The sequence below is a fragment of the Erpetoichthys calabaricus genome, chromosome 1, assembly GCF_900747795.2.
Source record: "Erpetoichthys calabaricus chromosome 1, fErpCal1.3, whole genome shotgun sequence".
Taxonomy (NCBI): domain Eukaryota; kingdom Metazoa; phylum Chordata; class Cladistia; order Polypteriformes; family Polypteridae; genus Erpetoichthys; species Erpetoichthys calabaricus.
In genome coordinates this window covers 261,133,845-261,156,226 of record NC_041394.2, presented here as the reverse complement: position 1 = coordinate 261,156,226, position 22,382 = coordinate 261,133,845, and the positions used below count along the sequence as shown (strand labels likewise).

At 40.1% G+C, this 22,382-nt stretch overlaps 1 protein-coding gene across 1 annotated transcript in view; it reads left to right on the top strand.

Moving 5' to 3' along the window:
- Positions 1–22,382, top strand: part of asz1 (ankyrin repeat, SAM and basic leucine zipper domain containing 1) — a 233,506-nt gene that overhangs the window by 113,571 nt on the left and 97,553 nt on the right. Inside the window, exon 6 of the mRNA XM_028811545.2 lies at positions 22,200–22,334. Within this exon, the coding sequence (XP_028667378.2) occupies positions 22,200–22,334 (135 nt within the window). The remainder of the gene's footprint in view (positions 1–22,199; positions 22,335–22,382) is intronic.

Sequence of the window (22,382 nt, the reverse complement as noted above, 5' to 3'; positions counted from 1 at the left end):
GGTACTGATTGATGCGGTAAGGGGGAGGCGAGACCCGGAGGAGGAGGGGTTGGAGAGGGTGCTAGACAGTTGTGTTTGGGATTACGAAGTCGGCAATTGTTCAAGTAAAACTTTTGTGACACTTTATTATGTCAGTCACTACAGTATCAAAAAAAAGATAGTAAAGATCGCATTAGTGCAAACAAAAGGTAATTAATCCTCAGAGTCAGGTGTAATTGAAAAAACAGCAGAACAAGGCAAGGTCAGAAATAAAAGGCGATGAGTAGAATACAAAGTCTTAATAATAATAATGGACCATACGCTATGAGAATCGGTGGTCCCACAACAGTTAAAGCAACGACAAGTTTAATTTCAAAGAATACACAATTTTTCAGGTGTATATTTATGATGACGGAGAAGCGATGCAAATTTTAACAGGCGACAAGAAAGGTGATGTATATACTGTATTCCGCAAATAACATTAAACACCAAAGGAGATCGTGATATTCCATTCGTATTAAAATGTTTACAGTTTACTGTGAGAATAGCTTTTGCTATGACAATTAACAAATCACAGGGATAACCATTAGAAAAAGTCGGATTATTTATTAGAGAAACAGAAACAATATTCACTCATGGGCGATTATACGTTGCGTTGTCACAATGTGTCTCCAAAAATGGATTCATAATTCTATGTGATCTTGAAGAAAAGGTAATTCCAAATATTGTTTTTAATAAACCTTTAAAGTAAAAGTGCAACTAATGAAGTTGAAACAATTCCAAAGGAAAAAAAAAATCTTTTAAAATTGTATATCCGATTAACCAAACAGCGGCAGTTAGGAGACCTGGGTTCGCTACCCGGGTCCTCCCTGCGTGGAGTTTGCATGTTCTCCCCTTGTCTGCGTGGCTTTCCTCCAGGTGCTTCTTCCCACAGTCCAAAGACATGCAGGTTGGGTGGATTGGCAATTCTAAATTGTCCCGTGTGGGTGTGTGTGTTTGCCCTGCCCGGGGTTTGTCTCCTGCCTTGTGCCCTGTGTTGGCTGGGATTTGTTCCAGCAGATCCCCGTGACCCTGTAGTTAGGATATAGCGGGTTGAATAATGGGTGGATGGATGGGTTAACCAAACACAGGGGTTGGCAAGCGAAGCGAGCAGCCCCCTAGTTTACCAAAAATAAATAACACATTCCCAAAACATGACCTATTGAGGCCAGAGCTACATTGCATTGTTCACAATTGGGTTCTAATGCCGATGTATTTTTAGATAATTTTATTCTGGAAAGATGTTTGATGTACAGTTTTAAGATGAATTTCAGTATATTTTGCACAGTTGAATTAAGGACGCTTATTATAAAAGTCAAAATCAAATCACTGCCTTGGGGCAAAGCTAGAAAAGAAACCTTTCTATTAACATCCAAGATTGTCTAGTGCTGATGTATGCAGTGATATTAACTGATAAAGTCTGCAGATATTACCAATAACCGCTTTTTTACTAACTAAAATGACTGTTTTACAGGTTCCTTCTAACAGAGTTACTGATTTATAAATTGAAAAATGTTTCTTGAGGAAATCAGATATTTGAAGTCAATCAAACGCATTACCAATAAAAGATCTGGAAAGGTCAAGATGATTTTTATATATAATGTAAAAAACTACCCTGTGAGTATTAAAGTTGAAAGTTGCATAGAACCTATTTCCATCCTTTGCTTTCAGTCTTTCCTTTATTATCCTTTTAATATGTGGGATTTTTGCCATTACTATTAATGAGTCTGCAATAGTGTTATGCTGTGTATAAAAAAAAAAAATGAATTAATATATATGCCGTTACCCTGAACAGTATTGGAAGATGTTTGTTGTAACAGTATTCTCACCACTAGAGAGCTAACCACCTGTTTGACATCTTGCTTTAATGCATTACGTAAGGATGAATTGGATTTTAAAAAATCTTTTTCCGTTGTTCCTCCCAAAATACCTGATTTGTTCTTAGGTCTACGCCCAGTTCTCTAATAATGTGTGACGTATAAGTGAATTAACTTTAAAAGCACACTTTTATTCAGATTACATTTAAACCCATAGATCTTGTAAAACTCATCTAGTAAGATTGGTAGTGATGAAATTAGATCAGTAATAAACAGAACCAAAATATCTGCATAGAGGATTTTTTTTTTGGCTTCATTCCTTTCAATTCTGCTTATTTCCAACTTTTTCCAGAGACAAATAGCCAGTGGTATAATAGCAGCTGCAAAGAACATTGGTTGAGTTCCATATTCTGATATGAAATAATCTGAATTTATATTGTTTACTTGTTCAAAGGTGTAATGTTTTTCTGCTTCCAGTGATGTGACCTCTGAAAGTTCAGATGCCAAGAGGCAGATAAGTCAAACAATTATTGAACTTCTGACAGTAGGTGTTTGCCTTTGATATTCGTTCTTTCATTGTCATAAGGAGCACTTTATCAAACTACGGCCATTACTTCAGCATTATTATGTCATTCCAATATTAGTGTATAATATGTATATTCTGGAGGGACTTTGTCTTGTAGCATTTTATAAAATTCTGCTGGATAAACACCTGTTCTGGTTTGTAAACAATTTGCAGCATCCGTTAGCTTTAAGGGTTTGTCCAGTTCCTCTTTAAGCAGTGGGTTAAACAATTGTAATTTCTCGAGGAGAGTAGTGTGTATAGATACTTATAATATTACCTAAATCTAATAGATGTTACTGTATTATGTTCACTGAATTTGGTTTTATCTGTGTTACTAATCTCTAATTTCATGTCAGACTGACTTTTTTATGTAGGCCTATTTGTTGAGCTAAATTGTTTTAGCATTTTCTTAATGTTCATAATAAGAATGGCTTGAGTTAAAGTAATTGCTCAGTTTTGATGGTGGTCTGAATTCTATTTATAATGATGGTGCTTTTTGTGTAGCATATTTTTAGGTATGTTTGTATACTTACCTAATTAGACCTCTTGGAGATCTCTGTAGTTATGATGTCCTCCTTTGTGAAGAAATTAATTTAAGGAGGTCTTCATCCTCTGAAGATAGAACATTTGATATCTATTAGTATCTATTGAGTGTTAGTATGTTATAGTAAAATGTTTTAAATTAAGAGAAGCATGTTGAGATAATAACTGCCTCATATTTGCAAGATTTAAGAAAAAGTCCAAAATTGTTGTCAGTAAAGAAACGGGTAGTTCCTGAATGGCCATGATGTATTATTTGGGAGATTTAATAATAAAAAAAAAAAACCTAAGGTAATGAAATCTTAATGGATCAGAAAGATTATGATCTTTAATGAAATGAAGATTATTGCTGCAGTTTTGGATGATGCAGTTGCAGAAGTAGGCGGTCACTATAAAACAGTGTTTAATACATACTGTAATTAAAATCGTCTAGTATTACAAGGTTGTGAGAACTTTTACTAGTAATTGTCGAGTTTTAGTTATATGCACCAAATTTCAATAATAAATTATTTGTTTGCGGGAGCTATTTTAATTTGGTCATCCTATCCCCATAATATAGCTTCCTTCAGGTTCCACTGTGCTGGTGGCAACAGAGAAATTCCAGTATAGGTGAAGATTCTCAGACCTCAAGTCTTGCGTTAAGTAGAATAAAAACCACAACTAATTTACTGATCCAGTGTATTTGGATTTGTCTCTTAAAAAGTACCCTAAGTTCTTGTCTATAAGCCGCGGCTTATCTAAGGAAAAAAGTTGTGAAAATGAAAAAATAGAATATCGGCTTATACATAAGTCCGGCTTATACATCCATCGCGGGGGTTGCGTTCCAGAGCCACCCGCGAAATAAGAATATCCGCGAAGTAGAAACCATATGTTTATATGGTTATTTTTATATTGTCATGCTTGGGTCACAGATTTGCGCAGAAACACAGGAGGTTGTAGAGAGACAGGAACGTTATTCAAACACTGCAAACAAACATTTGTCTCTTTTTCAAAAGTTTAAACTGTGCTCCATGACAAGACAGAGATGACAGTTCCGTCTCACAATTAAAAGAATGCAAACATATCTTCCTCTTCAAAGGAGTGAAGCAAACAAATCAATATGTCTATTTGGCTTTTAAGTATGCGAAGCACCGCGGCACAAAGCTGTTGAAGGCGGCAGCTCACACCCCCTCCGTCAGGAGCAGACAAAGAGAGAGAGAGGGAGAGTTTGTTTTTCAGTCAAAAATCAATACGTGCCCTTCGAGCTTTTAAGTATGCGAAGCACTGTGCAGCATGTCTTTTCAGGAATCAGCTTTACAAAAGATAGCAACGTGAAGATAATCTTTCAGCATTTTTAGACGAGCGTCAGTATCGTCTAGGTGTGCAAACAGCCCCCCTGCTCAATCCCCATACGTCAGGATCACAGATAAGCAGCGCAAGAGAGACAGAAAAGTAAGCCGGGTAGCTTCTCAGCCATCTGCCAATAGCGTCCCTTGTATGAAATCAACTGGGCAAACCAACTGAGGAAGCATGTACCAGAAATTAAAAGACCCATTGTCCGCAGAAATCCGCGATATATATTTAAATATGCTTACATATAAAATCACAATTTAAATGACCGCTACGCGCTCGTGTTGACTCGGCGACGCCCAGAGCAGAAAGAACGCGCTCCGGCCGCTCCAACCGCGCCATGCGGGGAGTGAGAGAGACGCCAATATCTCACACTCTCTCCCCCCTTAAAGAAATTAAATGGGCGCGAGTGAGACCACTGACCTCCCTCCCTTCTATTAGTTATAGGTTATAGTACGTTCGGCTTATCCATGAGTCCGGCTTATCTATGATACGATTTTATTTTAAAAATTCGTATGATTTTTGGTCTCCGGCTAATACATGAGTCCGGCTTATAGACAAGAACTTAGGGTATTAGCATATCTATTCTCAGGAGGCTGAGATATGAGAGCAAATTTTTCTTTTAAGCTCATAAGTAAGACCTTTAACATCCTACCCATGTACTTTTAATGTTCAATCAGCATTGCATGATTATTTTTTTTTTTTTTTTTTTTTTTGAGCTGTGATGTTTTGCTGACTGCACTATTACAGTTTTAATTTGGTCATTGAAAAGAATGTGTAGGCTAACTGTCCTGTCCTCTCCCACAGTTAACTTTGGCTGCTGCTCAGTCAAAGAAGAAATGTTATGAGGTGAATCCAGGATGTATATGTAACGTTGGGAGCTGACAACAGCACGCATGCCAAACTGTGATGCAAAGGGCATGTCCAGAGCCGTTCTGTTCTGCAGAGCCACTGATCTTATGGTTACCCTTTCTGCTGATAGTAAATCCTATCCACTTGCAGTGGAGTTAGACTGGCTTCAGAGATATAAACCATTGCTATCTTTTCACCCATCAGGAGAATGTCTGCTGATTGGAGTACAGTTCCAAGGCTGAGAACCCACTTATGCAGGGCCAGGGCTTTCCTTTTTCTTTACATAGGCCAAATGATGATAAACTCCACACCATCCTTTGGAAAACCACAGCATTCCGTTCGTAGACAAAACAAGTCTCTTTTAAAGCAACTGGAATGGGAGCCCCATATTATTCTAATAAAGGCTGGTCTAACACTCTACCTCATTACAATTCTCCATCGATATTAGATGCGAGATATATGGAAATGCCATACAGTCCCAATGGGATCAGATAAGTGTTAGTATTAAATAACCAATGCTGATGCTCATGATGCTTGGAAAGTATGTATGTGATCTTTTGGAATTGCATCATGACAATGACGCTCATAAGGTTCTGCTGGGGCCTTCAGGTTGAAAGCTTTGTTGTGCTTAGTTGTCCTATCCACCTCCAGGTTCAGTTACTGGTCTTGTTCTGCACAGACACCAGAAAGGACAACCTATATGGGTGGCCTCCTGTTATAGCTAGGGACAGGAGAAGACTCAACGCCAACAATTCGCAGGTGAGCCATAATCTCAGCCCACAAGGAAGCCTTATTCTTTGACTGCCGGAGCTGGATGGCAGAGGAATGTATGTACCCATGATCTTAAGCCAAACAGTTTGGGGTGGTGTGTGTTGTCATGAGTACCTGTTATGGCACTTTCCATCTCAGAGTCAGAGAATTGTTTCCAGATACAGTGTCATTAGTATACACAAAATCTGTTCTTTTAGAGGTTAGCTAAGGATTATGTAATAATTATACTTTTTCGCAGTTGTAAAATAATTTTTTGTTGCTTAGTTTGAAGTCTTTTACATAAATCTTTAATTGCCTTATTTACAAAGTGGTATCCCCTATCAATAGCTAGTATATAAGGTATCCCAAATCTGGGCATTATCTCTTTTAGCAAGAATTTTACAACCACAGCAGATTGTGCTATACTACATGCAATTACCTCCATCCATCTAGAAACATATCCCAACCACCAGCATATGCCTGTACTTCAATCCCATTTGTCTCTCCATTTCAATAATGTCAATCCGTTTATGTACAAAAGACTCATGAGGAACTTTATTTGCTACCCCAGCCACAGAGATGGTATTTTATTTACATTATGATGCCAATAGCACATTGAGCACAATATTGCTAGGCTAAGGTTGAAAACACAGGAACGTACCATGTTTCCTTTATTAATTCCACCATGAAATATTTGAGAAGTCATGCAGGCTAACTTTGCTCAAGTGCAGTGTATTACCTCACCCAGTCACTTAATTTGTTGATTTTCTCCACCATTGTAGGAAATGAGTAGACCACCTGTCTTCAGTTAATTGATGCATACAACTATCCCCTTATTCGCTGAGATCAAACATATGACAGTGATCTCCACAAAAAAAAGCAAAATTAAGGTTTAGCATTTAAAACAAGTCAAATATAATTACAGAGAAGCACACTGGGGACAGGTACAAGACCATTTGAAAGGCAGCACAATTAGGGATTAGTACAGCCAATCATACAAAAGATGCCACTGCCAGGGGGCACCCGGAGGATTGTGGAGCCCTGGATTGCAGCACTTCTGACACATTTGGAAGTGCTGCCAGAAGATATTTCAGGCACACCCGGAGAGTGCTTCCAGGTGCTCATGCGGCACTTCCGCCACACCAGGAAGTGCCACCAGAAGATTGTCGCGGAGCACATCTGGGGCAGTATAAAAGGGGCCGCCTTACTCCATTAGAATTGCTGGAGTCAGGAGGAAGAAGACCGACCTTGTGAGGAGAGGAATGGAGGCGGCAGAGAGGAAAGAAGAGAAAGAAGTGACAGAGCATATTGTTGCTGGTTTGAGCATTGTGTGGTTGTGCAGTAGAAGAAAAGGTTATTAAACGTGTGTGTTTTGGACAATTGGTGTCTGTCTGTAAATGGGGGAGCTGAACTTCCACTATACAGTGGTGTGAAAAACTATTTGCCCCCTTCCTGATTTCTTATTCTTTTGCATGTTTGTCACACAAAATGTTTCTGATCATCAAACACATTTAACCATTAGTCAAATATAACACAAGTAAACACAAAATGCAGTTTGTAAATGGTGGTTTTTATTATTTAGGGAGAAAAAAAAAATCCAAACCTACATGGCCCTGTGTGAAAAAGTAATTGCCCCCTGAACCTAATAACTGGTTGGGCCACCCTTAGCAGCAATAACTGCAATCAAGCGTTTGCGATAACTTGCAATGAGTCTTTTACAGCGCTCTGGAGGAATTTTGGCCCACTCATCTTTGCAAAATTGTTGTAATTCAGCTTTATTTGAGGGTTTTCTAGCATGAACCGCCTTTTTAAGGTCATGCCATAGCATCTCAATTGGATTCAGGTCAGGACTTTGACTAGGCCACTCCAAAGTCTTCATTTTGTTTTTCTTCAGCCATTCAGAGGTGGATTTGCTGGTGTGTTTTGGGTCATTGTCCTGTTGCAGCACCCAAGATCGCTTCAGCTTGAGTTGACGAACAGATGGCCGGACATTCTCCTTCAGGATTTTTTGGTAGACAGTAGAATTCATGGTTCCATCTATCACAGCAAGCCTTCCAGGTCCTGAAGCAGCAAAACAACCCCAGACCATCACACTACCACCACCATATTTTACTGTTGGTATGATGTTCTTTTTCTGAAATGCTGTGTTCCTTTTACGCCAGATGTAACGGGACATTTGCCTTCCAAAAAGTTCAACTTTTGACTCATCAGTCCACAAGGTATTTTCCCAAAAGTCTTGGCAATCATTGAGATGTTTCTTAGCAAAATTGAGACGAGCCCTAATGTTCTTTTTGCTTAACAGTGGTTTGCGTCTTGGAAATCTGCCATGCAGGCCGTTTTTGCCCAGTCTCTTTCTTATGGTGGAGTCGTGAACACTGACCTTAATTGAGGCAAGTGAGGCCTGCAGTTCTTTAGACGTTGTCCTGGGGTCTTTTGTGACCTCTCGGATGAGTCGTCTCTGCGCTCTTGGGGTAATTTTGGTCGGCCGGCCACTCCTGGGAAGGTTCACCACTGTTCCATGTTTTTGCCATTTGTGGATAATGGCTCTCACTGTGGTTCGCTGGAGTCCCAAAGCTTTAGAAATGGCTTTATAACCTTTACCAGACTGATAGATCTCAATTACTTCTCGTTCTCATTTGTTCCTGAATTTCTTTGGATCTTGGCATGATGTCTAGCTTTTGAGGTGCTTTTGGTCTACTTCTCTGTGTCAGGCAGCTCCTGTTTAAGTGATTTCTTGATTGAAACAGGTGTGGCAGTAATCAGGCCTGGGGGTGGCTACGGAAATTGAACTCAGGTGTGATACACCACAGTTAGGTTATTTTTTAACAAGGGGGCAATTACTTTTTCACACAGGGCCATGTAGGTTTGGATTTTTTTTCTCCCTAAATAATAAACACCATCATTTAAAAACTGCATTTTGTGTTTACTTGTGTTATATTTGACTAATGGTTAAATGTGTTTGATGATCAGAAACATTTTGTGTGACAAACATGAAAAAGAATAAGAAATCAGGAAGGGGGCAAATAGTTTTTCACACCACTGTATATTTAGTAAAAATCAGTTATGTTCCTGAAAAACCTTGTAAATACAGAAACCTAAGATACTGAAGTATTGATTCCATGGGGGGAAAAAATGGCATTTGGTTCTGGCCTGCTCAGAGGGAGAACTGATGGGCAAGGACAAGTTTGGGTGAATGCTCCGGTGTTTTGCTCTTGCCCCTTGAGGCTCAATAATGATCCTTCTGCAGGTTCATCTACAGGAACCATCTAGGTTCTCCTTCAGAAACTACAATCGATCCACAGCAGGGGCCCTGTCTTAGAACCTCACTAAGCCATCCAGTCTACAGTATATAAGTAACAGGTGGTGTGTACAAAGTGCAGAAACTTGTTCAGTGTATTACTTGAGCTTACTGAAAATTAATCGTTTGTGGGGAACAATTGCAAGCCAATTGCTTTTCCATGCCTCTTGGCACCTTGTTAGAAATATGTTGATTCACTCGGTGTAGCGCGCATGGATTCCTAGACATCAAAGCAACAACAGATCTTTTTTTTTTTATACTGCTCATGACCATGAATAGGCAAAATGGGTTATTTTGTAATAGCAGTGTCACACACGTGTGTTTAGGAGACAACTAAAGGGCTTGAATACATGTGATTCCATGCCAGACCAGGGGGTGGCGAAGTGCACTAATTTTCCCTCTCGATCTTTTGCAGACCATTCTAGGGAAATTCCGCCCGGCTCTGGGGCAGCCAATGACGTCACTTCCAGTTCCAGTGTTGATGACATCACTTCCTTCGCTGGCCTTTAAAGCCGCCATCTTCTCTCAAGAGAGTCAGTTCTGTTTTGGACTCAGTTGAATGAACATGTCTTTGTTTATTAATCAGTTTTGCAGCCAGGAACAATTATACGGGCGGCTGCCCCAAACCTTCGCAATGTCTTATGGTCATTTTTGTGACACTGGCATAGTCGGCAGGATGGAAGAAACCCTGAAGAGAACGGGACCGGACCTGAATCATATCCAGGTGGGAGAGTACCTGGGCCGAGCTTTCAGGTGGGGATTGCGTCTCAGATTTCGGAAAGAACCGGTGCAGACTCCGCTCCCTTTGTCTAGCTCCGGGTCACCTAAATCAAATAGGGAGAGTGTCGATGGGACACACAGATGTGGGCTGGTTTCTATGTGGGAAGCAAAAGGGACCTATTATGCTCTCTTGGAGGAGAGAGCTGTCCATCCCACTGGGGCTAAGGCCCCAGAGCAAAGTGGGGATTCCCCAGACCAGCAGGTGAGAAAGTTACAAAAATGGAAATTTGACCCTGAGCGGTCTACCCAAGAGCAGTTGGATGCTCTCTGGGAAGAGGTGGCAGGTTGGTTAAAGCCAGCCGAATGCACCACCTTCCAACTGGTAAAGAAAGTGGCCTGCTTCCTTTTTATAAATAGCCTTCCTGAGCATTTCACCCAGCCGGTCTGGGGGGAATTTTCCAACGTGGTCGAGCTCATTGAAACATCGAGGACAGTCTCACAATTTGGGAGAGCAGAACGGTCTTTAAGCGGACGCTGTAGAGATTATGACCCTCCTAATCTGCCCTCTCTGCATAAACCGGAGTTTGTACCGGAGTCCCCGATTCTGCGGGCGCGGCCTTCGCTCGGGAGCGAGGCGGAATGTAAATGGAGAGAGAGGGGTGGATTGTGTGCGCTTTCAAACCCCTTGTTAATGGCTCATAAGGGAGAAGTCATTGTAAATGGATACAAAGTAGAAGCTCTGTTTGATTCCAGCAGCAACATTTCTATTGTTGACCTCTGATATGTACTACTACGACAATGGTTAAAAATAAAGACCAGAATTACCTGTGTGCATGGAGATGTCCGAGGATCACTTAAAAGAGTTATTGTAGCAGTCCTCCCAAATCCACCATGCGCTGTGATTCTCGGGCGAGACTGGTCTGATATTAAAAGCGGTGAAGTACTGATCTCTCCTAATCCGAAATTGGGCCTAGTAACAGACGGGAATCCACCGTCTCAGGTTGTCTCCACACCGTGTTCACAGCTGATGGAGAGAGGTTTGGGAGATCCCGAGGATGATGGGGGAACTTCCTGCACCGTCACAGACTAATACGTCATTTGTCCGTGTCTCGCCAGACCGGGAGGACTCTCCGCCCCTTGAGGTCAGACCAGACCCTCTCTCAGATCTGAACTTTCAATTTAGACAAACACCGGCCTCATTTAAAAGGGAACAATGGAATGACGATTCCCTTAAGTTTGTCCTAGTCAATGGCCAATGCACCAATCAGTCCATGCCACAAGGGCCCCACTTTGTCATAGAAAATGACTTATTATATCGGGTCAGTGAGCACGAGGGGGGGGTGCGGAAGCTGTTGCTAATCCCACGAACTTTCCGGCGGCAAGTTTGTGAGTTAGCGCATGCCCACCTCCTAGGAGGCCACCTGGGCACCGAAAAAACACTAGAGCGTATTAAGCTCCGCTTCTATTGGCTGGGAATTAATGAGGAGGTTTGCCGCTTTTGTGTTTCATGTCCGGAATGTCGGCTGCGGCAAATTCCTAGGAGGGGACCATGCTCCTCTTGTTCCTCTTCCCTTAATTGATGTCCCGTTTGAAAGGATAGGGGTCAACATAGTGGGATCCCTGGAACCCTCGGCCCGAGGATATAAATATATATTAGTCCTCGTGGATTATGCAACCCGATATCCAGAAGCTGTTCCCTTGCACTCAGCCAATTCTAAAGCAATTGCACGGGAACTGATGGGTGTCTTTGCGCAAATTCCTAAAGAAATCCTTACGGATCAAGGGTCTCCGTTTACCACGGAAACTTTCAGGGAGACGGCCAAGTTACTTAAAATAAAGCACTTGAAAACCGCGGTGTATCATCCTCAAACCGACAGTTTAGTAGAGAGATTTAATCAAACTCTCAAACAGATGCTTCGCAAGGTGGTCTGCGGGGATGGGAGGAATTGGGATCAACTTCTCCCCCTCGTACTCTTTGCCTACAGGGAAGTCCCTCAAGCCTCTATGGGGTTCTCACCCTTTGAATTATTATATTGACGACAACCCGGGGCATATTGGACATTTTAAAAGAAGGTTGGGAAGGAGAGGCTCTTTCCTCCACTAATATTTTGGAATATATCGTGCAATTACGCAATAGATTTGAGAAAATTCGGCCCATATTAAAAAGTCACGTGGAGGAGGTGCAAGCAGCACAGGTCCACTATTATGACCGTGGCACGACACTTCGGGAGTTCCAACCGGGGGATCGAGTCATGGTGTTGGTTCCCACCTACCACTCTAAACTACTTGCCCACTGGCAAGGACCGTACGAAGTTAAGGAGAGAAAAGGGCTCGTTGACTATTTGGTGAAACAACCCAATCATTGACCGAGTGAGCGGATATATCACGTGAATCTGCTGAAACCGTGGAAGGAAAGGGACCCTAATCCCACCTCCGGCCAGCCCTGCTCCTTCTTCGCTCAGACTAACACGCTTAACTTCGGGTCTAATTTGAATACCCGACAGAGGCGAGAGCTCGAAGTAGTTATCTCGTCTGTCCCGGAGGTGGTAGACGAAAACCCCGGAAGGACCTCTCTGATTGCCCATGATATTGTGACAGAGCCCAGGGTCATAGTCCGAGAACGCCCCTATCGTCTTCCCGAGGCAAAGAAGGCTGAAGTGGAACTGGAAATCAAGCGCATGCTGGACCTAGGAGTCATAGAGGAAAGTCATAGTCCCTGGTCCAGCCCAATTGTCTTGGTTTCTAAGCCCGACAGGAGTTGGAGATTTTGCAATGACTTCCGTCGGCTTAATCAGGTCTCACTATTTAATGCTTATCCAATGCCTCGAGTGGACGACCTCCTTGAGAAACTTGGACAGGCTAAATATCTGACCACACTTGACATAACCAAAGGGTACTGGCAGGTTCCTTTAATGGATTCCGCAAAGGGTAAAACCGCGTTTAGCACCCCTAGTGGGCACTGGCAGTATCGTGTCCTTCCATTCGGGTTACTTGGGGCTTCTGCAACTTTCCAATGTCTGGTAGACAAAGTGCTCCGTCCCCATAACCCGTATAGTGCTGCCTACCTGGATGACGTCGTCATCTATTCCAGCACTTGGAAGGAACACCTACAGCACGTCCGAGCGGTATTACGGACATTAGGCGAAGCCGGTCTTCGAATCAATCCAAAAAAATGTTTCTTTGGACTGGAAGAAGCCAAATATTTGGGCTACCTGGGTGGGTCGTGGTACTGTGAAGCCGCAGTGCTCTAAAATAGAAGCCATTTTGACATGGCCTCATCCGCGAACCAAGCGGCAGATACAGGCATTTCTCAGCTTGGCAGGGTACTACCTCCGGTTTGTACTACGCTTTTTGGAGAGAGCCGTGCCTTTAACTAATTTAACAAAGAAGAAGGCTCCTAACACTGTGGTATGGACTGAGACGACTGAGGCAGCCTTCAGTGACTTAAAAAGAGCCCTTACGTCGGCACCTATTTTAAAGGCACCTGACTTTTCACTTCCCTTTATCCTCCAGACGGACGCTTCGGACACAGGCCTAGGAGCAGTGCTGAGCCAAAGCGTTGATGGTGCTGAACACCTCGTCATGTTTCTGAGCCGGAAACTGCTGGATCGGGAGACCAGGTATGCGGCGGTGGAGAGAGAGGCTCTTGCGATTAAGTGGGCGATTACACAATTGAGGTACTACCTCTTGGGTCGGGAGTTTACCCTCGTCACGGACCATGCACCCTTACAGTGGATGGCCCTGCATAACCCTCGAGTCACGAGGTGGTTCCTTGATTTACAACCTTATAAGTTCTCGGTCATTCATCGGAAGGGTTCTCTTCACGCCAACGCCGATGCTCTCTCCCGTGTTCACGACCTCTCGGTGCAGAACGCCCGACCCGACGGGTCTGGGCTAATGGGAGGGCCCCTGTCACACACGTGTGTTTAGGAGACAACTAAAGGGCTTGAATACATGTGATTCCGTGCCAGGCCAGGGGGTGGCGAAGTGCACTAATTTTCCCTCTCGATCTTTTGCAGACCATTCTAGGGAAATCCCGCCCGGCTCTGGGGCAGCCAATGGCATCACTTCCGGTTCCGGTGTTGATGACATCACTTCCTTCGCTGGCCTTTAAAGCCGCCATCTTCTCTCAAGAGAGTCAGTTCTGTTTTGGACTCAGTTGAATGAACATGTCTTTGTTTATTAATCAGTTTTGCAGCCAGGAACAATTATACAGGTGGCTGCCCCAAGCCTTTGCAATGTCTAATGGTCATTTTTGTGACAGAAGATAAGCAGATTTGCTGGGGCAGAGCAGTATTCCTCCTGTAAGAGTTTTTAGTTTTTATGTTTCTTTAGTTTACAGGTTCTGCTGTATGTGTGGTTGTAGGTATGTGTTAGTAAATGGAGAGTTTAGAAATTATAAGCAGTTGGACAAAAATAGGGCCATTCTGCTAGAAATAGCTGCCTAAAAGGTACCTATTGTAAGTGTAAGTTAGAAAGATCTGTTGCAAAGGCGCACTTTTTTATATATATATATTTATACATATATATATACTAGCAAAATACCCGCGCTTCGCAGCGGAGAAGTAATGTGTTAAAGAGGTTATGAAAAAAAAAGGAAACATTTTAAAAATAACGTAACATGATTGTCAATGTAATTGTGTTGTCATTGTTATGAGTGTTGCTGTCTTTTATATATATAATATGCACACACACACACACACATAAACATATATATACATAAACATATATATATACATATCTACATATACACATATCTACATATACATACGTATATACACATCCACATAAACATATATATACATATACAAATTTACATATCTACATATATATATATATATATATATAGACATAGATATATACATACATACATACACATATATATATATATATATATATATATATATATATATATATATATATATATATATATATATATATATATTACTGAAGAAAGAAAAAAAAAATTAAACAGCCAAATGGGGCTATGCATATGAACTTAAAAGGTTTAAATAAAACAGAAATATGTTTTTTATTTTTACTTGGTTAACTTGTGGAGGGTGTATCCTATAGCAAAGCCCTAACTGTTTTCGTGAAAGCCCGTTTCAGTCAATAAGTCTTATGTGTGTGTTTATGTATGTGTGTATATATATGTAGATATGTGTATATGTAGATATGTATATATATGTATATGTATATAAATGTTTGTGTGTGTGTATATTATATATATATAATATATATATATATATATATATAAAAGACAGCAACACTTATAACAATGACAACACAATTACATTGACAATCATGTTACGTTATTTTTAAAATGTTTCCTTTTTTTTTCATAACCTCTTTAACACACTACTTCTCTGCTGTGAAGCGCGGGTATTTTGCTAGTATATATATATATATATATATATATATATATATATATATATATATATACATACATGCAGTTTCAATAACATAGAAATCAATATAAATATTAACATCATTATCATATGAGAATATGAAGTAATATATAAGAAGCACATTTTATATAAATATAAATTATTAAACAGTAAAATCTTCTTCTGTAATTTGCTACCGTGGCAATTTGTGTGTCTGTCCAGGATTTTAAATCACCTGTAGCTCGCAAACCGTTTCACCTATTGACTTGAAATCTGGTACACATATAGTACGTCACGTCTACTATCCGTTTTATGGGTGATGATTGTATTACTCTTTTTATGTTTATTTTTTTTTATTGTAGAATCAACTCGTATCTGCGCACACCAGGGCGGCCGTGGGCGGATGCGTATGGTGTATTCACTCCATGTTATCGTGCATTGCGCTGTCAGTGGTATTTTGATAAAAGAATTTGAACAACATATAAGAAGCGTATAAATTATTAAACAGTAAAACATTAACATTTAAGAAGTAAAGTTAGATTAAGTACTACTGCAGTGCCCTCGGGTATACCTCATTTTTTGTTTGTCCATCCATCCATCCATCCATTATCCAACCCGCTGAATCCGAACACAGGGTCACGGGGGTCTGCTGGAGCCAATCCCAGCCAACACAGGGCACAAGGCAGGGAACCAATCCTGGGCAGGGTGCCAACCCACCGCAGGACACACACAAACACACCCACACACCAAGCACAACACTAGGGCCAATTTAGAATCGCCAATCCACCTAACCTGCATGTCTTTGGACTGTGGGAGGAAACCGGAGCGCCCGGAGGAAACCCACGCAGACACGGGGAGAACATGCAAACTCCACGCAGGGAGGACCCGGGAAGCGAACCCGGGTCCCCAGGTCTCCCAACTGCGAGGCAGCAGCGCTACCCACTGCGCCACCGTGCCGCCCCTGTTTGTCCATTACATGCTTAAATGTATAAATTTTTTGGTGTACCTACCCGAGAACACGCGACATATAACCGAGCGTGGGAGAAGCATGGATTTTAAACACGCGTTGAGTTCATCTGCTGGTCTCCCTCGTGGAATAACTGGTAATGTTTGAATAAAATCTACAGCGAGTAAAACGACATTACCTCCTATTTTTTTTTTTACGATCTCTGAGATGTTGCTTTTTTCGGTTCAAGGCTTCATAAGCTCTTTTATGTTGTATGGTGTACTTATCCCAAACCATCATCTTTGAATGTTGCAAGACTTTCGCCTTGTATGTAGATCGGGGTAATTACATTCATTGCATTCCTAGTCTGAATCACAATCTGATTGTATGGGTGGTTACCTGGCACTGTAGGGTTGCCACCCGTCCTTTAAAATACGGAATCGTGCCGCATTTGACAATGAAATTGCGCGTCCCGTTTTGAATCAATACTGGACGGGATTTGTCCCGTATTTTTTTTATCATTTTTTTTAAAGCAGCGTCTCATGCAAATCATCCCACACGCATTTTATGAAGATGCCTCCTTTCCTACTTTTGATTGGGTAATACTTGATGTCATCGTTAGTTTGATTGGTCTTTTTAACTGTCCAGTGAGGAGGGCGTGTCTTTTAAGTAGAGTGTGGAAAGTGTTGGCACTGAGATGTGGCGTCAGTGCCAGAGTTGAAGCCCCTAATGTTGCGGTCAGCAAAGTCGGCTAACATCCGCCATGTGCCGTCTTTCAGTTGCGAGAAGCAGATCATAGAATGGTTGAAACTGTTGCCCCTAACGTTGCGCCACGGTGTGTGGTTCGTTTATACCTCGTGTCTTCTCATTAAACTTTTATCTCGCGAATATGTTATTGCAATCCGCAGGGGGGAGCGTTTCTATAAACTTAATTTAAACTTACGTTTTACACCGTGCTTTGTTTCTCTTATGAACATGCTTGAATGCTTCACTCGCTCCCTTCTCAATTGTTTAATTAATTTTTTGCTCTTCGCTGTTTGCGGCTCTTACGTCAGTTCCCCCTACTTCGTTCTTTTATCTCGCGAATATGTTATTGCAATCCTTAACGGGAGCGTTTCATTAAACCTTTTTAGTAAAAGGCGAGCTTTTAAGCCTGAGAAATCACCCCGTAAATGCACACGTTTAATTGCACATGTGTTAATATGTATGGTTACACAGTATTAAAAGACAGTGAACAACGTCAGTTACCTTTGTTCCCGCGTTTGATAAAAGGCGAGCTTTTAAGCCTGAGAAATCACCCCGTAAATGCACACGTTTAATTGCACGTGTTAATATGTATGCTTACACAGTATTAAAAGACAGTCAAAAATTAACGTCATTTACCTTCGTTCCCGCGTTTGACTCGTGCTGTAAATCTCTTCCTTGTTTTTAGTTCACGTGATTACGTAGGAGGCGTGATGACGCGATACGTGACTCCGCCTCCTCCATTACAGTGTATGGACAAAAAATATGTTCCAGTTATGACCATTACGCGTATAATTTCTAAATGAAACCTGCCTAACTTTTGTAAGTAAGCTGTAAGGAATGAGCCTGCCAAATTTCAGCCTTCCACCTACACGGGAAGTTGGAGAATTAGTGATGAGTGAGTCAGTCAGTCAGTGAGTGAGTCAGTCAGTCAGTCAGTCAGTGAGGGCTTTGCCTTTTATTATTATAGATATATATACACTGCCTGGCCAAAAAAAAAGGTCACACACACTAATATTTCGTAGCTTTGATTATGGCACGCATTCGCTGTGGCATTGTTTCGATAAGCTTCTGCAATGTCACAAGATTTAGTTCCATCCAGTGTTGTATTAATTTTTCACCAAGATCTTGCATGATGGGTGCATCACTTCATCTGCCTCTCTTCTTACCCTGATGCGCCCATCACTCTGGAACAGGGTAAATCTGGACTCATCAGACCACATGACCTTCTTCCATTGCTCCAGAGTCCAATCTTTATGCTCCTTAGCAAATTGAAACCTCTTTTTCCGGTTTGCCTTACTGATTAATGGTTTTCTTACAGCTGCACAGCTGTTCAGTCCCAATTCCTTGAGTTCCCTTCGCATTGTGCGTGTGGAAATGCTCTTACTTTCACTATTAAACATAGACCTGAGTTCTACTGTTGTTTTTCTTCAATTTGATTTCACCAAACGTTTAAGTGATCGTCGATCACGATCATTCAGGTTTTTTTTCCAGCCACATTTCTTCCTCGAAGACAATGGGTCCCCACTATCCTTCCAGTTTTTAATAATGTGTTGGACAGTTCTTAACCCAATTTTAGTAGTTTCTGTAATCTCCTTAGATGTTTTCTCTGCTTGATGCATGCCAATGATTTGACCCTTCTCAAACAGACTAACATCTTTTCCATGACCACGAGATGTGTCTTTCGACATGGTTGTTTAAGAAATGAGAAGCAACTCATTGCACCAGTTGGGGTTAAATAACTTGTTGCCAGCTGAAAGATAATCGCTCATGCAGCAATTATCCAATAGGAGGCTCATACCTATTTGATTAGTTAAATTCAGGTGGCGACTTTTTTTTTGGTCAGGCAGTATATATATATATATATATATATATATATATAATATTGTAAAGACATGGTTATTTTGTTTCCCTCCTACTGGGGTATCTACCTAATGGCCACACTTAGTGTTAGCATGGCTGTATTTCTGTCATCAGTTTATACCAATTCTGTACCTGCCAATGTCAAATTATAAAATGACATCTAAATGTTTTTGAACTAACTATAGTACTGTTAGTACCAATATGTGTATTCATTCTTTTGATTCCATTTTTATAAGACGTCTTACAGTATAATCCTCCTTCTAACTATGTTAAAATTATAGTGTGAGGTACATGGCAGAGAGCAGTTTGCAATACTGACAGATATGTGGGAGTTTGTGTAGGGCTTTTTCATTAAGGTTGGCAAGTAAACCAAGTAGAGGAATAGCCAGTAGTTTTGTAAGTAAAGAAGCCTGCTTAGGTTGACCTCACAGGTGGCGCAGTGGTAGTGTTGCTGCTTTGCAGTAAGGAGACTGTGGAAGATTGTGGGTTCGCTTCCCGGTTCCTCCCTGTGTGGATAGTGCTTTGAGTATTGAGAAAAGCGCTATATAAATGTAATGAATTATTATTATTAACTTCTGTTACATTTTATATCTGTTTTCTGTTGCTGTATTTAATTTGTAAGTCCGTGTAATCACTTGGTGAAGAGTGTTATATAAAAATTAATTTATTTTTCTTTAATGCAATCTGCAGCCTACACTGTGATTTCACAAACTATTACCATAACTTCAAACAAAATGCCCCATGTATTGGTTGCACACATTTAGGAACAAACTCACTTTTGATTAATAATGAAGGAATTAGAGAAAACTTTAAAAATTAGTTCTTTGAGAACAGATTTTTTAAATCCTGTTATTTTTTAATCATTTTCTTTTCTTTTATTACAAAGTTACATTTCACTTAATTCCAATTTGCTTCAATTCTAAATCTATTTACCATTTTTGTTTAGAGCAGCAACAAAGCTTCTCTAAAGTTTAGCATGTAAACCTTGGTTTGTGTTCTAAAGCTTTGCATGTAAAGCTAGGTTAGAGTTACAAGCTTTTTTGCACAGGACCAATTAAAGAACCAGTCTCTCCCACTTTATTAATATAGTTAGGTCCATGAGTATTTGGACATCGATGCAATTTTTTAAAATTTTATCTCTGTATACTACCACAATGGATTTGAAATTAAGCAATCAAGATGGGAAAGAAGTGTAGATTTCAGCTTTAATTTAATGGAGTTAACAAACGTATTGCATTAGGCTTTCAGAAATTACAGCCATTTTCAGAGGCTCAATTGAAATTTGACATGTGACTGACAGGCAGTTTCACGATAAACTGTGGCCCATTCCCTGGTTATCTTATGACAAATTAGATTAGATAAAAGGTCTGGATGTGGTACGCTTCAGAAGATGACCTAACTATTTTCTACTTACATAAAAATCATTGTTATAGCAGAGCTCTGAAGTTCAGTAATGGGGATTGGGGACCCACTGTGGTTTTTGTTCCAGCCAGTTTTGCAATCAGTGAGTCATGTTTTAAATAAGTGACCTTTACTTTTTCCTTATTTTACATTAGATTTACATTTATAGGAAATTAAGAACTTTTTTGGCCATATATTTAGAAGCTTAACTGTATCATTTTACTTCTTAATTCCGTTTCTCTTTAAAGATATTGACAAGCGTGGCTGACACCAGGGACTGTTAAAGGGCAGCTGCTTTAGAGTTATACGCTTTTGTACTTATTAGTAAATAATGACATAAATAACCAGAAATTTAAAAATAAAAAAAATGGTATAAAGCAACAAAAAATTCTTACACATCCAAATCTCTGCTTAATTTAGTAAACGTTTATACATGACCAGTGTGTAATTTCTGAAATTAATACAAAACAAAAAAAAACTAAAATCAGGGCAATAAAAGCTTGCCTAATTAAGGTAGGAGCCTAATTCAACAAACAAATAGGTTATGATGCCAACCTGAAGTTGACATGAGATAAATTGGGGTTAAAGGTGTTGCACCACCACCATTTACATTTACATTTATTTGCTTGGCAGATGCTTTTATCCAAAATGACTTACAAAAGAGGTAACATTAGGCTAGGGTCTATTTGTTCTAGTGTAGTAGGATAAGTAACAAACGTTGACTGCTACAAGTGAAAAGATGTAATAACTAGTAAGTTTACAAAAATAGATTAACAATCGACAAAGCAATTAAACTTAATGTAATAACAATCAAGCAACAGTATGAAAGATCACAGAGCAAATTTTTTTTTTTTTTCCTTTTTCCTGTCCAATCAGTTAGATATTTACAAAACGGATGTGTTTTCAATTGCTAAGTAGTACATCGAGGGAGTCAACAGTTTGGATGGAGATGGACAGCTTGTTTTACCAACCAGGAACTACATAGGAAAAGAGTCCGGATTTAGACTTGATACCATGCAGAGAGGCATCATCAGACACTGTTTCCTTGCAGGACTGGTTAAATGTTTAAGATTGTCTGTGCCAAAGTGTTCTTATCCTGATTGTGTTCATTACAGTTATTTGTTGTTTAATATTGGCCAGAAAGCTTAATTTTTAACACATTTCTTGCTTTTTCTGCTCGAGTGAAAAGAGCACTGTGGACTTTAAGAGTTACAGAGAGAACCACACTGTAATAATTAGTGGAATAATTTTGGAAAGGTTTTGATGCTTCAGATTTCTTGGCTTGCTGGTATGTGAACTGCATTTAACCACAGCATTGGTGGCATTGCAGTGTGACATGGTAAGTCAACCACATGGCACAGAAAGACCATTTACAATTGTAGAAAATCTGCTCAAAATAAATATTTGAGTTACCCTTAGTTGAGATTTTAACAAGTGATGTTATTGTAAAGCATGCCTTATGAACTTCCACCCACAAAAGAAAAAAAAAATTCAGAGAAGTAGTTCAGATACAGTTTTCATGTTCAAGGGGAGTATGTTGTGACCAGCTGAAGCACCTTGTTTAATCTGACTCCTATTCCTTTACAGAAGTGTTAAATATCAGATTTTCATGCTATATATTTGCCTATTGCTATGGTTTTCAATTAATTTCAAATTGTTTGTTTTTAGCATATAGTGATATATTTTTAATGACTAAGGGGTTAAATATGAATACAGATTTCACTGTGGTGGTTATAAAGGGAAGAAATTGAATGAAATAAAGAATGTACATGTAAGGAAGATTTTGATTATTTTTGTAGTTTGAGTCGTTTGTTTTATTTCAATACTAACCATGGTATCTTTCTCATAGTGTCTTTAAGCCGACAATAACTTTATAACAAAGAATATAATTCAATAGTTGGTCCATTTCCATCACACAAATGAAAAAATGATTTTTCCATTTTAAACTCTGCAGTTTTAAATATTTTAGGCCCTGGTATATTCTGCGCATTATGGAAAGGAATGTGCAGTTTTGGAACTGCTTAAACTTGGAGCAAATCCTCTTATCAGGACTAAAGATGGCAGAACTGCAGCTGATGTAGCAAAAGAAGGAGGCCATCTTCAGGTAACACTTATGCTTATTTTCATATTTTTTAATGTTTAGAAAGTATTT